The 15725-nt window shown below is 36.9% G+C and overlaps 1 protein-coding gene across 1 annotated transcript; it reads left to right on the top strand.

Annotated features, from left to right (window-relative positions):
• The first annotated feature begins 6459 nt into the window (after positions 1-6459).
• trib1 (tribbles pseudokinase 1) lies at positions 6460-14788 on the top strand. Its single transcript, XM_051873412.1, has 3 exons — positions 6460-7099; positions 7735-8027; positions 13004-14788. The coding sequence occupies exons 1-3, from the start codon at positions 6815-6817 to the stop codon at positions 13467-13469; spliced, it is 1044 nt and encodes a 347-aa protein (XP_051729372.1). The 5' UTR covers positions 6460-6814; the 3' UTR covers positions 13470-14788.
• Positions 14789-15725: the final 937 nt, after the last annotated feature.

Here is a 15725-nt window from a genome sequence, read left to right as displayed (position 1 = left end):
ATTATTTTGGGCTTCAAAATCGCACCCCCCATTCACTACCATTATAAAGCTTGAAAGAGCCAGGATATTTTTAAATATATCTCTGATTGTGTTCGTCTGAAAGAAGACAGTCATATACATCATGGGATAATTTTCATTTTGGGGTGAACTAACCCTTTAAATGCTTTAATTGAATCAATTAACTGAAATTCTAAATCAGAAACATTATGGTTATTACATATAAAGTCAATACTGTCTCTTATGCTCAACAAAGCTGCATTTAAATTATTAAAAAAAAAAAAAACAGAAAAACAGTAATATTACATTTAAAATAACAGTTTTCTGTTTGAATATAGGCCTATTTTAAAATGTCATTTATTTCTGTGATGGCAAAGCTGAATTCTTCAGTGTTCCAGTCTTCAGTGTCACCTGATCCTTCGAAAATCATTCAAATATACTAATTTGCTGCTCAAGGAAGAAACTCTTATTATTATCAATTTTGAAAACAGTTGTGTTGCTTAATATTTTTGTGGAACTTAATATTACCGTGAAACTTTTTTCAGAATTCTATGATGTTTAGAGAGTTCAAAATAAATACAAAGTTCTCTCATGAAACTCTAGATGGCACAGGCTAATAGATCTTTTAACAAAACCTGCTCGTAATCACATCGTTATCTATAGGGTACAGCTGATTGGTTCCTGCTGTATCAGTAGCCAATGATCTTGCTTGCTCAACCTTAAAAATACTTTGGTAGCATTGCCTTAGCAGTGTAGCGCGCTTCAGAATCCCTCCACCTTCCCCAGCTCCACCTGTATAGATCTGCTATGGGTAATTCATGTACGCTATATTGTAGCAGCAGCATCTCTTACTTGCTCACAGCAGCGTGTCGTGTATGTATTGGCAGTAGCAAGTCCCGTACTTGCTCTGCAGCAGCAGCATAGCAGATCTATTCCGCCAAGACCATACATACAACATTGTCATACCCATTACCATGCCAAACACTCAGAGAGTTGTCATGACAGAACAGCATTTATTTGAAATAGAACTCTTTAATGCATTCATTATGCATCTATAATTTGTTAAAGTCAGTTTTAAATAATTGCTTGGTCCTTATGTTAGATTAATTCACTTTGGGGACTTTTTGGCCCCCTGATTTTAAATATGTGTGTTTTACTTGGTTAATTTCTCACCCTGCATTGATCATTCCTTCTAAGAATAACATGACTAAAAACAGTTTATAGACACTCACATTGTTCTCCAAACATACTACAACACTTTCCTCCTGGTCTTCCCTGGCATCCTGCCATAATGCCTATGAAATTATTGCTTTATCCTTTCATGGTATTATTGGTGTAAATCTCCTCTGTTGCAGTACAATGCTGAAGGCCATTGAAATCCTGTTAATGTGCTGCAATTAAATTCTTTCTGAAATGCTAAGCTCCCTCTCCTTTTGATAATTTCAGAACAGTTGACTCACTGTTGATGACTGAAAGGTTTAGAAGGATTCACGCTGTAACGGACTCAAGACGAGTGTCTTAATGCGTTTTTAAGAGGTTCTCCTCTTCTATTTCTTTTCTAAATGGAATTAAACCCAGCAACTCCATGCTTTGTGAACCTGTAAAAAACTATTAGCAGAGCTCAACACGATATTACGGCAGACCTTGCAGACGCCACCCTCACCATTTAACCTCTCACTTAGGCATCATATGAGAATCTCAACACAGCTCCACATTCCAAACCTCTTTCTTAAGGTCATACGGTTGTAAGAGATGCCCTGCCTCTCAGAATGACTGTACTTTTATTTTCTTGACTGAAGTTGAAGCCTGGCGTCAGTGTGATGTGGGGAACTGCCCTTAGCCACCACATAACACTATTTCCTAGGCTGACAGGATGAGCTCTTACTCATCACAGTTGATTGTTGATGATAACACTTACCACAACAAACACTTGAGCATTCTCTTGTGTAACTGGATCCTGAAGAACATGGTGTAAAAAAACACTACAGCACATGGGAAAAGTTCAGTAGGAATACAGAAGCTGCGTGGAAACTTAATAATGGTCCAACTTGGCCTGTTTGAAATCTGATGCTGGTTCAACCGTGGAATGTTTACAAGAGCGTTTTAGTGGTGTTGAATGTGAGCCAACGTGGCTGAATGTATTATGTCTTGTAAACCATGAGGATTTCAAAATCTTGCCACTTAAGATTTTATGAGCCTAGCAGTAGATGTCTAGGCAACACTTCAAAAGTCCCTGCACACATCTGTGACCAAACCAAAGCCGCTGAAGAGGAAAGACTCGTGATTGAATTATCGTGGTGTTGTTTGTTTCACAATCTGCTCACGGTAGCCCCTGAGCTTCCTGACCTTCTGACTCCCAGCTATGAGAAAACTATGACAGCTCCTGTAAAAAAGTATAAATCGACTAAATATATATGTTAAAATGACTGTCAGCCGCACCACACCATTACAATCACGTCATCTGATATTTTTCATAATAATTACTCATTTTTTAATAGCATTATTAATTCACCCTTAATTGCTATGAAGTAATATTAGCAGGAATGTAAAACAACATTGATTTCTATGGAAGCCTGTAACCACATTACAAAATAAAAGGTTATTGTGACTTTATATCTTACAATTGCAATTTTATTTCTCACAATCGCTACTTCGTTTCTCATGAGTGTGACATTAAAGGGATGGTTCACCTAAAAAAAAAAAAAAACTGTCACCCTCATATTGTTCCAAATCTGTATGTCTTGTTTTGAGAAATGTCTGCAGTTTTTTTTTTTTTGTCCACACAATGGAAGTCAATGGTAACCAAAACTGTTCGGTTACCAACAAAATATTTTCTATTGTGGTCTGCAGAAGAAAGAAAGTCTTACAGGTTTGGAACGACATGAAGGTGAGTACATGATGTCAGAATTATTATTTTTTGGTGGAATACCCTTCTGAAAATGAAGTACACTTTAGCAGCACTTTCTGCATGTTATTTGCAATTAAAACATATTATATTTTAAATTTATATTAAATGCAATTAGTTGAATTTAAGAGTGTTTTTTGACTTTATGCATGTAAGACTTAAGTACGTCTTTATGTGCAACTTCATAATTCATAATTACTTCTATTTTCTTTGCAATATTAGTGTGCTGATGTACTAAAGAAGCATTTATGGTAAACAAAAATACACTTTAATGTCATTTCTATTGAAACTTGAATGATATATAATTAAATTTATTTGTAATTTCACATTTGTAATAATAAAGTTGCAGTTTAGTACATTTAAAATTAAATTTAAAGGGATAGTTCATCCAAAAATGCCTTCCCCCTCATCCAAACCTGTATGAATTTCTTTGTTCTGCTATACACTGTAAAAAAATAATTGTTGGAAAAGAGTAAATTATCCGGTTGCCTTATAATTTTGAGTTCATTTAAATTACAAATTTGAGTTAATACAGTGAAGGTGATTGATTTAATCAACAGAAAGTCAAAAATATTATATCTGAACATTAATTATTTAAGTTGGTTTGACAAAAGAAAAAAATGTTGTGATAACAAATCATGAAAATAATTTTTACAGTGTACACAAAAGAAGATATTTGGAAGAATGTCAGTAACCAAACAGATCTCGCCCCTCACTTAATAGTAGGGAAAATAAATACTATAGTAGTCAGTGAGGGGCGAGATCTGTTTGGTTACTGACATTTTACCAAATATCTTCCTTTGTGTTCAGCAGAACAAAGAAATTCATACAGGTTTGAAACTACTTGAGGGGAAGTAAATGATGACAGAATTTTCATTTTTGGGTGAACTATCACTTTAATGCAATAACTGAATAACAGTTAAAATTATAATCAAGTAGGCCTACTTTATGTTCTTTAATATGCTAGTCAACACATCTAAATAAGTGTATTTCTTCAAAGCATGAACAAATATTATTAAAACATACTGATTTAAAATGTACTTTAAGGTAAAACTTTTAATTTGATGTTACTTTTTTATGTGTTAAGAAACTTAGTCATGAAAGTGGCCTTTTTTAGTAATATTATCTGCAAGTACAGTTTTTTTTTTTTTTTTTTAAATATACCTTTAAAGAGTTGAAATACACTACAAGCACACATTCAGTACAATTAAGTGCACTTCTTTTTCACACGGGTATCCCTTTAAATCTCACAAATGCAACTTTATTTCTTATTTTAAATCTTATCTCACATCTGCCTGTTTTATTTTTTACACTGAGGCAGAAATGGACTTCCACAGATAGCCTTATCTGAAATGACTGAAATGTTTTTCTTGTGCGGTAAACTATTACTGACTTTACACCTTTTGGACCATGTGTAGTACTCAGAACTTCCCTATTTCATGATTGCTTTTGACAGTCATATATGCATGGTTAAAGTTCAGCCACAATTATGATGTAGCCTTCCCGTCAAGGATTCACCTTTTTTTCCCCCTAAACCAGCCGATGTGTGTGCAAACGTCTAAGGAGAATGTACACCTGTTCCTGGATGAGATGTTCAGTGTACAGACGATCAGTTTGCTTTGTCTTTGCTACTGGCAATGAGTCAGCTAATTACAGTGGAAAAGAGCCCTGTTAGGGCTCTCAAGCGAGAATGACCTCAAATAGCCATGTTCTCTGAATCACATGCAAACATAACACAAATACCGTCCAGTGTGGTCTCAGTGACACCTGTTTATGTCATAACAAAGGAGAAGTAGATATTTCCCATGGAGAGGGTGTTTTACTCTCAAGGGAGAGGAAGCGCAGAAAACCTGTTCTGTTCCTGCTTAACAGCATGACAAATGCACACATCAGATACTGAGTCATCAAAGAGATATTTTACAGTCAAAGAAAACATGTTTGCTAAAAATAATCCGTCTTTAATGTTAAATCCTCAATCCGACCATGTTTGAACTCCAAACCTGCAGGCCGCAGCCGAAGCATCTATTATACGCTGTCACGAATTCAGGCAACCAGGACAGGAACAATGTGTACTGAAATATTCCACACTTCTTTTTTGGAACTGCAGGAACCTGAAATACTCTGCATCACCTCTGAATGCTTTTATTTGTCTTTTATTTCAGACTTTGATCATTAGCCCACAAAACACTCATTTATCTTTCTCATTAACACTGAAAAATTACAATGTGGTATTTTAAGAATCAAAAACAGTCCACATTCCCTTGAGTCTATTCTAAACAGGGCTTTCTTTTTCTGTCTGAAACAGGTGCTCGTTCAATTACACCCTTCCAAATTAAGAGCGGTCACAACCAATGCAACGGGGACAAAGGTTCCAATAGTGTCTTACTCAATAGTCTGTGTGGGACATACAGCCATATGCGGCCGATTAAGAACTGCATCAGATTTTATTTTGTTTCAAACGCAATGTGGGAGTTGCTGTCTTGTGTGGCCTGAAGGCTAGTAAACTATTTGTCGAGGTATGCTAATATGCCGAATGACACAAACTTATTTTGTGCGTCATAGACATATGCTTTCCTGCTCTTTGTACATTTAATTTAAACAAACATCTCCTTCTTAGAAAATCTATGGTTATTCTACAAAGGGCACCACCACCACTCCCTTGTCTTTCTCTTTATGGCGATGACTCATCAGTGCATTAACAAATATGAACTGCAAATATAGAGTACAAACCGACCGATTCCTCACACACAGGCTTTTTTTAGCTAAGCACGATAAATGTCATTATGGTTGACATAGCCTATTTGCAGAAAGATGATACACCTTAAACATACCTGTAAAAATAAACACATGAATAGTGCAGTACACTAATGAGCACAACATAGCCCCCCCTGGGCCCTGAATGTCGAAATAAGTTAATCATTGCCTAGCCATGTGTTTTGATGAAGAATGAAAAATATGAATGCAACTTCCTTGGATTTCACAATGCCAAACATTTGGTGTAAACACATTTGTAAAGAATACAAGGCATCAGTTTTGCATAAGTGTTACTTAAAACGCTTTGCGTGCAGCTTTGACTGCTGAGGGGAATGGAAAGTTGATTAAACTAGCGCTTTACTATTCATATGGAAGGTGAATGGCATGTGGCGATTGCTCAATCGTCGAGACTGCAATGAATGTGTCACTAGAGAGAGTCTGAACCGGGCGGAGTTCCAGCATTGAGAAGTCCGATTCATTTGAAACGAATCGTTTCGTTCGGACGAAGTACTGAATAAAAACGATTCAATGCTTCTTGTCTGCTCAAGTAGGCTATCGTGCGCGACATTATATGCTATTTATGAAGAGAAACACATTTTAGTTAGGCTAATTGTCGATGTTATCGCTGTTTTATCGTGTTGTTTATGAATGTAACATGTCACCCACCTCACAGTTTTACTGCCAAGCTTCTCCCATTCAGTGGAATGATTAAACGAATCTTGCAAGTCGGTTCAAATTAATCATTCAAAAGAACCGACTCGCACGAATCGGACATCAGCTGAAAGTAAAGCTCAGAAAACAGCATCAGTAGTTCAGTGAGTCAGACAGCCCTTCTCTCGGGTTCAGATCTAGCTACTCACCGGGAATATTTCACACCACACAGCTACTTCATACAGTATCTCCTCTCTTGGGCTTCAATGTTGTCCAAAAAGCTTCAGCGGACTAATGCAAAAAAAACTGAAAAACAATGGATAAGCGAAACTGCAAACCTATGATACAAACACCTTTTTTTGCATTTCACATTAATTGACGAGTAAATAGGATCTTTTTTTGCTTTTGCAGCGCAGTGCACAGATCCTTTTCTGGAATATGCTTTCGTGAAATCCGTCGGATCAGTCCGGTAGCTAATATCAGTTTCAACTACTGTAGTTTGTAAGAATGAGTGTGCAGTGGATTCATAATCCGGTACCGGGAAGACACGGACACAAGCGCTTTGACACAGACGAGCCCGTGACCAGATGTCCGCGGCTCAGCGAGCCTTCGGCTGATGCTGGTCTCCTGGGTTCCTCGCCGGGATCTCCGGTGAGCGGAGCGCCTCTGAGCGTCACCTCAGCCCATCAGGGTCCCGCTCGCATCGGCCAATTCCTGCTAGTGCCCCTGACCGACCGACCGGGGGTGCACAGCGCTTTAGACATGGACACAGGAGAGGAACTGCTCTGCAAGGTAAACCACTGCAAACTATAATGTACATGACCCATATAAGTCCTTTCGTTATCACGTCTTTATCCCCCTGAGACCAAGTTTTAGTTAAAAAAAAAAAATAAAGTGATTTATTTAAACGTTTCAGCAATAATAATACATAACCAATACATAACCAAAATAAAGTATAATATATATATATATATATATATATATATATATATATATATATGCTATTGTAGGTTTATACTGCAGGACTTTTGCAAACAATTGCATGTATGATCACAATCTGTTTTTTACACATTAAAAATGTTGAAGCATATAAATAATTTTACACTTTCAGTGGGGAATGGCTATCAGAATCTCTGTGCAGGTTACAGGGATGCTATCAAATTTTTGATATGTCTTGTGGATCTTTATCAAGTATTTTCAAATGCACCAGCATCTGAGTCAGACGTATGGGGCTGACATGACACTCAAAAAGAATGTGCATGATTATCGCTGCCACAAACTTCACAAGATATTCAAGTTTTTATAGCATGTTTGTGTTTGAATCTTACAGTATAACCTTTATTTACCTCCAGTGAACTGACTTTATCAGGTCACAGTTGTAGTTGTCTTATGTTATAACTGAACTCATTTTTTATTGCCATCTGCAGGTGTTTGATATGGGCCAATATCAGGAGAAAATAAGAGCCTACAGCATGCTGTCAAGTCATAAGAACATTGCACAGATCAAAGACATAGTTCTTGGGGAGTGCAAAGCCTATGTATTCCAGGAGAAGGATTTTGGCGACATGCACACCTTTGTAAAAAGCAACAAGAGGCTTCCTGAAGATCTGGCTTCCAAGCTTTTCTACCAGGTGGTGTCTGCAGTGAACCACTGCCACCAGGTTGGCGTCGTTTTGGGGGACCTCAAGCTTCGCAAGTTTGTGTTCTCAGACGAGAAAAGGTGAGAGTTACAGTTTGCGAGTGTGTGTGTGAAAGCAGGAGTTTTTTTTGGGCAAGCCAGGTGCAGTACTGTACCTCATGTATCAGTGCTGTGACAGCAGCAGTGTTATACTGGGTGAATAGTGTCAGTTCTACTTTCATTCAGTTTTCGCTTCCTCACAGCAATGTGACACATTGCAGGTGATTAGTGCTGCTTCCCTAAAGATTCAATGGAACAAACCTATTAACACTCACTTACTCATGTTTCTCTGTAAGAGGAATGAGACCTCTAGACCTATGTCAGAGATTTTTCTGTTGAAAATGAGAGTCTGAATTACGTATGTGAATTATATATAAAAAGCAAATGACCTAAATCCAAACATTTTTATCCATGGTCCCCAGTGAAGGGAACATGCTGGAGCTGGCTAACCTACCTACCAGTATCTGTATGTCTGTCTGTCTGTTTATCGATCTATATTACTTTTGATATTTCTTTTTATATGTTTATTACATATAATACCTTTTATATAAAATATTTCTTATAAAAAATAAAATTATATATATATATATTTTATATATACATTATATAAATATAAAAACATATATAAAATATTACTTTGATATATACACACAGTATATATCTTATTTTACTATATATTGTATATAAATAATAATAATAATTTTAAAACAAATTAAATGAATACACCTTTTTATATAAACATTTCTTTTTATATATTTTATTAAATATTATATAAAATATTTCTTATAAAAAATAAAATTATATAATTATATATATATATATATATACATATAATACAATAATATATATTATATCTATATAATTATATTTTATATGTAAATTATATAAAATAAAAACATAAAATATTACTTTGTATATACATACATATATAAATATATACAGTATATATCTTATTTTACTATATATTGTATATAAATAATAATAATTTTTAAACAAATTAAATAAACCTTTTTAAATAAACATATTTCTTTTTATATATTTTATTAAATATTATTTTATATAAAATATTAGTCATAAAAAATGTAAAATAAAAAAGTAAACAAAAGTTTTATATATAAAATATTAGTTTTATGTATAAAATATTACTTTTTATATTTTTATATATATTTTATTAAATATTATTTTATATAATCTATTTATTTTCATAAAATATTACTTAAAAAATTGATAAATATATATAAAAAAAAACTTTTAAATATAAAATATGACTTTTTATATTTTAACAGAGATCCTTTAATTAGCATGCTGCACTTTTGCTGTTAGACGGTTTTGCACAGTAAAAATCTCTTGGAAACGTTATGCTTTTAAGATGGTGAGTCAAAATAATCCAGTTTATACTTGGGTTTCCTGCATTCTGCTGTATTACATTGTGTCTGTGTGTGTAAATGCCCCCTAAGAAATGCATCCATTTGGGGTCAAGTGAACTCAAAACTCACCTAGTTATACAGGGCTTCCTTAAAACCAATTAGTCAACTAGTCTATCAAGCAACCCACCGACTAGCTGATTTAGCAAATATGTTGTTTTTCACATCCCTCAGTACATAGTAGATTTGTTATTTCTGGGGCAACATTTTACGCCTGACCTTTGGGCATTGGTTTTAATTTGAGCGAATGGAAGTAGACAAGTAAGTGTAAGAGGACATAGTCACCCTTCTCTCATAGCAGCCAACGGGTGCAGCAAGATGAGTCATAGCAATGCATACAGAGGGGAAACTCGCCATTCAGGATCATACCCCACGCTCCATGCTCCGCTCCGGCTCATAGGTGAGGAGTGCCGGCTGTGGCCATTGCGACACTGGCAGACTGGCGGTCTGGACTGGCACACACATCTAGCGCAGACGTAACCAGGGTATGCTGACATTTAAAGCGCAAAGAATTTTTTCTTTCACTTTGTTTGGCACCAATCAGCGTGGTGACAGGTTATGCAAACCTGCTCTTCTTACACAGAGACACTGTATCTTTCCGCAGGACGAATGCAAATTACCATAGCTGGAATAGCTTTTGCGAAATGCGGTAATGATGAGTGATGGATAAGCAACAAAAAGGTCGAAACTGCGATAACGCAGAGATACAGTGTGTGATCGCATACACAAAGACGCTCACTGACCTGGAATGCGTCTGTAGTTAGATTGTGAAACGCACACACAGACACGCACAGGCTGGCTGGGCAGGGGCCGTTTGTGCGTCACTGATGTAACAGCGCTGTTCGTGGGTAATAAGGCACTGCCAGATGCCATGAGCGTACGGCACAGGTGCAGGAAGAACACAGTAGACCTGCAGCACAGCGCAGTGCACTCATTTGTCCTCAGTCTCTCTGTCTGTCACACACACACACACACACGGGACTATGACTCATTCTCTCCACCTCTCTGGCAGAATGCTGTTGTGTCATCTACAAACCCCCCAAACTGAGGCTGATAGCTAGTGATGAAACACAATAGCATGCAGAGCAGCTCATGTTTTACTGACAGGGATACCACAGACTCATGGGTCATCAGCTCTTCTTTTAATGTCCACAGGGATATTCCTAGAGTAGTAGGGGATTTGTTTCCTATTGGAAATTGAGCTAAACTTAGCCCAGAGTTTACAAGAATACATTACAGAGCGCTTCAGAGAGAGGAAGTGTGTTTATTTTATGTGCGTGCATTGTGGAAACTCTCGTGCACGCTTTTGTTTAAACGAAGGTCGTAATTAGATGAGGCTCCGTCCTTTATTTGTTGTAGTAGCGCCCGTTTGAGGGTCAGACCACTTAGTGTGGCTGTCTTTTCTGTGATTTACATGCACTGCAATCTGTGAGCTCAACAAAAGTGACGGAGAGTTATTTCAGCTCGATGCACAATGAAGGAAGGCTTCAATACATCACTTTGTTTAGCAATGGAAGAGCAAATTTATTCAAGATACTAAATCCATCATCGGCAGGCTTACGTGGAATCTGTGCCCACAGAGCTCTGCAGAAAACTACGTAGATTTCCGCAGAACCGGATAGCTTGTTGTTTACAGAATTATAAACATACTCCACCCCTTGTGTGATATTTTGTCTAATTTGATTATGCTTTCAACTATTGTTAAGAGTGTAACACAAGATTTATTCAGCATAAATTGATCAAAAAAGACATTTATGATGTCAAAAGATTTCTATTTCAAATAAATACTGTTCTTTTGAACTTTTTATTCAACAAAGAATCCTAAAAGAAAAGAAAATGTATCACGAAGAAGCACAAGTGATTTTAACATTGATAATAAGAACTTTTTTCTTGAGAAGCAAATCAGCATATATGAATGATTTCTGAAGAAACATGTGACACGGAAGATTGGAGTAATGATGCTGAAAATTCAGCTTTGACATCACAGGAATAAATTTCAATTTTAAAATATATTGAAATAGAAAATGGTTATTAGGGGCCAAGCGCGGAAGGTACGATGACACCTGCTGTATTCGTTGGTGTTCGTATTATTATTATTATTATTATTATTATTATTCCGCTCTAGGAGTTTATGGCAGCACATAGAACCGCTTGCAGGAAAGTTATGAAAATTGGCACACTGATAGAGGACAGTCCCAACATTAACTACAGCAAATTTGGTGTCTGTAGAAACTCTTTAGCGCCACCACTTGTCCAAACTTTCACTCATGTTTACGCTAATAACACAGCATCACCTACTGGTCCAGAGATAGCAAAAATGGGTATTTTTGCTTAGAATTTGGCCAAAAGGTTTGGCCAAAAATGATAAAACTGGTCTTGTTAGATTTAGCATGCCGAGTTGAATGATATCCAATTTTACCATAGCGGCCATTTTGGGTGTCAGCCATTTTACATTTTGTAGCAAAATACTGTATTTTTTTAACGCATTAGCATATCATTGCAAAACTCGGTATGGGTCTTCAGCACAATGCCCTGAAGGAGCCTGAGAAGTTTCAAAACAGCACCACCTAGTGGTGAAGCGTTAAAACAACATTCGCAAATATCTTTAAAACATTTAGTCTAATGGAGACGAAACCACCATAGGAAATTCAGAAACATAGGTCGTTGGCTATACTTTAAAGCCCAAATGCCAAAATTTTGATAGTAAGTGGCAAAAAAATGAAATGCAATCAAAGTCGTGCATGGGTCATTTTTATGTACTCATACATATACATGTCTATAACTCCTAAACGAAATGAGATATTTTCACCAGATTTGACACTTATTTATGGGCACACTCTGAGGACACATAAAAAAGTGGTGGAATTGCGCCTGTTGGTGGCGCTATAAATGAACAAAATATTAAATTGCCACTAACTACAAAAAAGTATATGAAATAAAATGTTATATTTTATTGATGATTTTACTTCTTGCTTGCTTCTTTGTGCTTGGCTCGTTAATGGCTGCTTGCGGCTATATTTTTAAAATGTATAATATTTCACAATATTACTGTTTTTACTGTATTTTTGATCCAAAAAAGAGACTTTTTTCAAAAGTATTAAAAAATCGTACCCACCCCAAACATTTGAACGGTACTATATATATATTTTTTTTCTCTCTCTCAAAAGTTACATAGACCCCTTTGCGGCTTCCTGAGGGTTCCTGAATTCCAGTTTGAAACCCTCTGCATTATACAGTAGAATAACAAGTGTGATCAGGAGCATGCAAATTACATGTGGTTCATTTCCACAGGTTAGGACAGATTGCATTAATACCAGTTCTGCTTAAGACCGCCACGTAAAGTGGCAAACCACTTTAACACCAACTTAAAAATTGGGTGAAACCACCCCCAGCTTATTCTGCAAAACTCCACAGGTTTAACACCAAAATCATGTAGAAAATGTAAAAAAACATCTGTAGAGTTGACCTAATCATTGGTCTAATGTTACTGATTCTAAATGGACTGTATAAACCAGTCATATGATATTCTTCACAGCCACAACACAACAACTCTTATGTGACTGGTTGTACTAACCATGATGTGTTTGTTTTTAGGAGCCATTTGAAATTAGAGGGTCTGGAGGACTGCCATATTCTGTGCGGAGAGGACGACTTGATGTTCGACACGCACGGCTGCCCTGCGTATGTGAGTCCGGAGATTTTAAATGGCGGAGGGTGTTACTCAGGCAAGCAGGCGGATGCGTGGAGCCTCGGCGTCATGCTGTACACAATTTTGGTGGGCCGCTACCCTTTCCACGACCCGGACCCCGCAACCCTTTTCTCTAAGATTCGACGGGGCACATATTGCCTTCCCGATGGGCTGTCTTTAAGGGCGCGCTGCCTACTTCGCAGTCTGCTCAGAAAGGACCCCAGCGAGAGACTGACCACCGCAGAGGTCCTCATTCACCCATGGTTCAATGGCAACACGCTGGACACAGGAAATGCAGAACAGGAAGTCAACCTCAGAGAACAGACAGTGCCCCAGATAGAAATGGAGCAGGGTGAGGATCTTTTCTCCTGAGGAAACCAATATAGCTTGAATATGGACCAAAACTGTTTGTTATCTTGGTGGGTTTTTTTATTAGTTGGTTTATTATACAGATTTTGTAATAGATTCAGAAGTATACACTCACTCAAAGTACTGTATCATCTACGTCAGCTTTAAGGACAGTGCGCACAACAGCCAGTGTGTTTTGAAGTCGTTTGGTGCTAGTGAACCATTCTTGTGCTGTATGACGTGAATGAGACTGGGCATTATGGGTCACCTAATAATGAGAGAATGTGAGAAGTGAGAATGTCAGCACGGTGACTAACCCTATGGGCCAAACCTGTGGCTTCACTCTTATACTGTCAAAACGAACCGTGCGGGTTGACTCACCCACTGGATACTGCAGCACCAAAGGTACAAGTCTCCTTTGATAGGAGGAGAATGGAATCACTCACATACATATGGAGGACTAAATTTGCCACTTAAAAATATAACGAAGGAAGGAATAAATTGATAATTGATTTCTTCATTTTCTTTTAGGTGGTACTTTTCTTATTTGCGATAGCCTAACCTATACATCTCTCAGAAATGCCAAACTGTACAGAAGGGTCGTTCAAACGTTAAATGTCAGTTATTGACCCTTAATACTCTGTGTCATACAGATTCTTAAATTCAGTGAATTTCCAATAAATGTTCAGGATGAATCTCAGGACAGATACAAACAGTTACAGATAGATACAAAGTGTTCATTCATCCTGCTGTATCTTGATCTATAAGCGTTCTAGTCACAGTTTCCTTACTTGAATCCAAGTGATCCTCATAAAAGCATGAGACTTCAGTATGGCAGGCCAGTTCATACTGCGGGTAAGATATAAGATGACTCAACAGCTGGGCGTTGGTGTAATGAAGAGGAAAGGGCTATGAACCTCAGTATGACTACGTATGCGTATCTTCACTCTCACTGTAAAGAAAAGAGAACAGTACTATAATAGCACTACTGTAAGAGTAGAGTGTCCTAGCTCTGTTTTCTACTTCCCTCGTGTTGGGGGTTGTATGTTACCTCTGAATCCAAGCATAATGGAGATATGCGACGTTTATGGTTTCTGAAAGGCTCTTTATAAGCAAAGGCTGGAGGGGATGCAAAATGTCTGTCTCATGCATGCAGCACATGGGGAAAGCTGACACGAGTGCACAGAGTTCATATTGCACTGTGAATTATGTATTTGTGACACAAACCCCAAGGCTTGACCATGAGGGTTTAACAGTTAAAATTCATTGTACAAATGAGTATGTGTAAATATGTACATGTTAAGTGTGTGAACAAAATTGAATAAAAATTACTCTCTTATTTACATCTGTGGTGCATTCTGTGAAAAAGCATAACTTTTGTATGAAGCAAAATTGTAGCAAAGTGCATTCCTTGTGATGTCTTTTTCAATATCTAGATCATCAGAAATCTCTAAAAATGTTCTTAAAGCCTAAAGATTACCCTTATGAAAAAGAAGTGTGCTTAATTGTATTGGATGTGCACTTGTAGTATACTTCAAATCTTAAAAGAATACTAAAACTGTACTTGCAGATAATATATTAATGAAATCCTTTAATTTTGGAGTGAACTAAGAGTACTTAAAGAAAGTACACTTTCTTAACACTCATTAAGTACACTTTTAAGGAAGTACACTTGTTTTGCTGAGTTGACTAACACACGTAAAGTCCATGATTGTAATTTTAATTGTAGTGTAATTCAATATATGCCTAACATTTAAAGTCCCCCTGTAGTCAATAATTTTATCCCTTAAACTCATCTTTGAACAACAAAATAACATTTAAACGTTTTTTCCATGAATAATGAACAATGTAACTCTACACCCTTGCTTCATATAGTATACGCAGATCTATGAATATGCTACTTAGCCCCGCCTCCACTCATACGCACGAGCTCGACAAAGATCTGGTATCGCTCTTTACAACGTCGGACAATTAATTAATGATTTGCCTTTTGCTTGACTACGTTATCAAACAGCTAATAATGTGTTGCTAATGTTACACAAACCATATTACCATTCGTGAGTCAGGCAGCTGTCTTCTAAAAATCAGTATCCTTAGAGACACTTTGAACACCTTAGAACGTAAGTGTCAGGAGAAAGGCATATTTATCATAACATCGCAATATACATCTTACACCCGTTATATTGCTCTACCCGATTTTTCATATCAACAGAAAAAATATACCGGGATAACCTTCTCTTGAGACTCCCTTGATCGGTCATAGTTAATGATATGCTAAAG

This window comes from Ctenopharyngodon idella, chromosome 19, assembly GCF_019924925.1.
Source record: "Ctenopharyngodon idella isolate HZGC_01 chromosome 19, HZGC01, whole genome shotgun sequence".
NCBI classification, from domain to species: Eukaryota; Metazoa; Chordata; class Actinopteri; order Cypriniformes; family Xenocyprididae; genus Ctenopharyngodon; species Ctenopharyngodon idella.
This window is presented reverse-complemented; position numbering and strand designations above follow the sequence as displayed.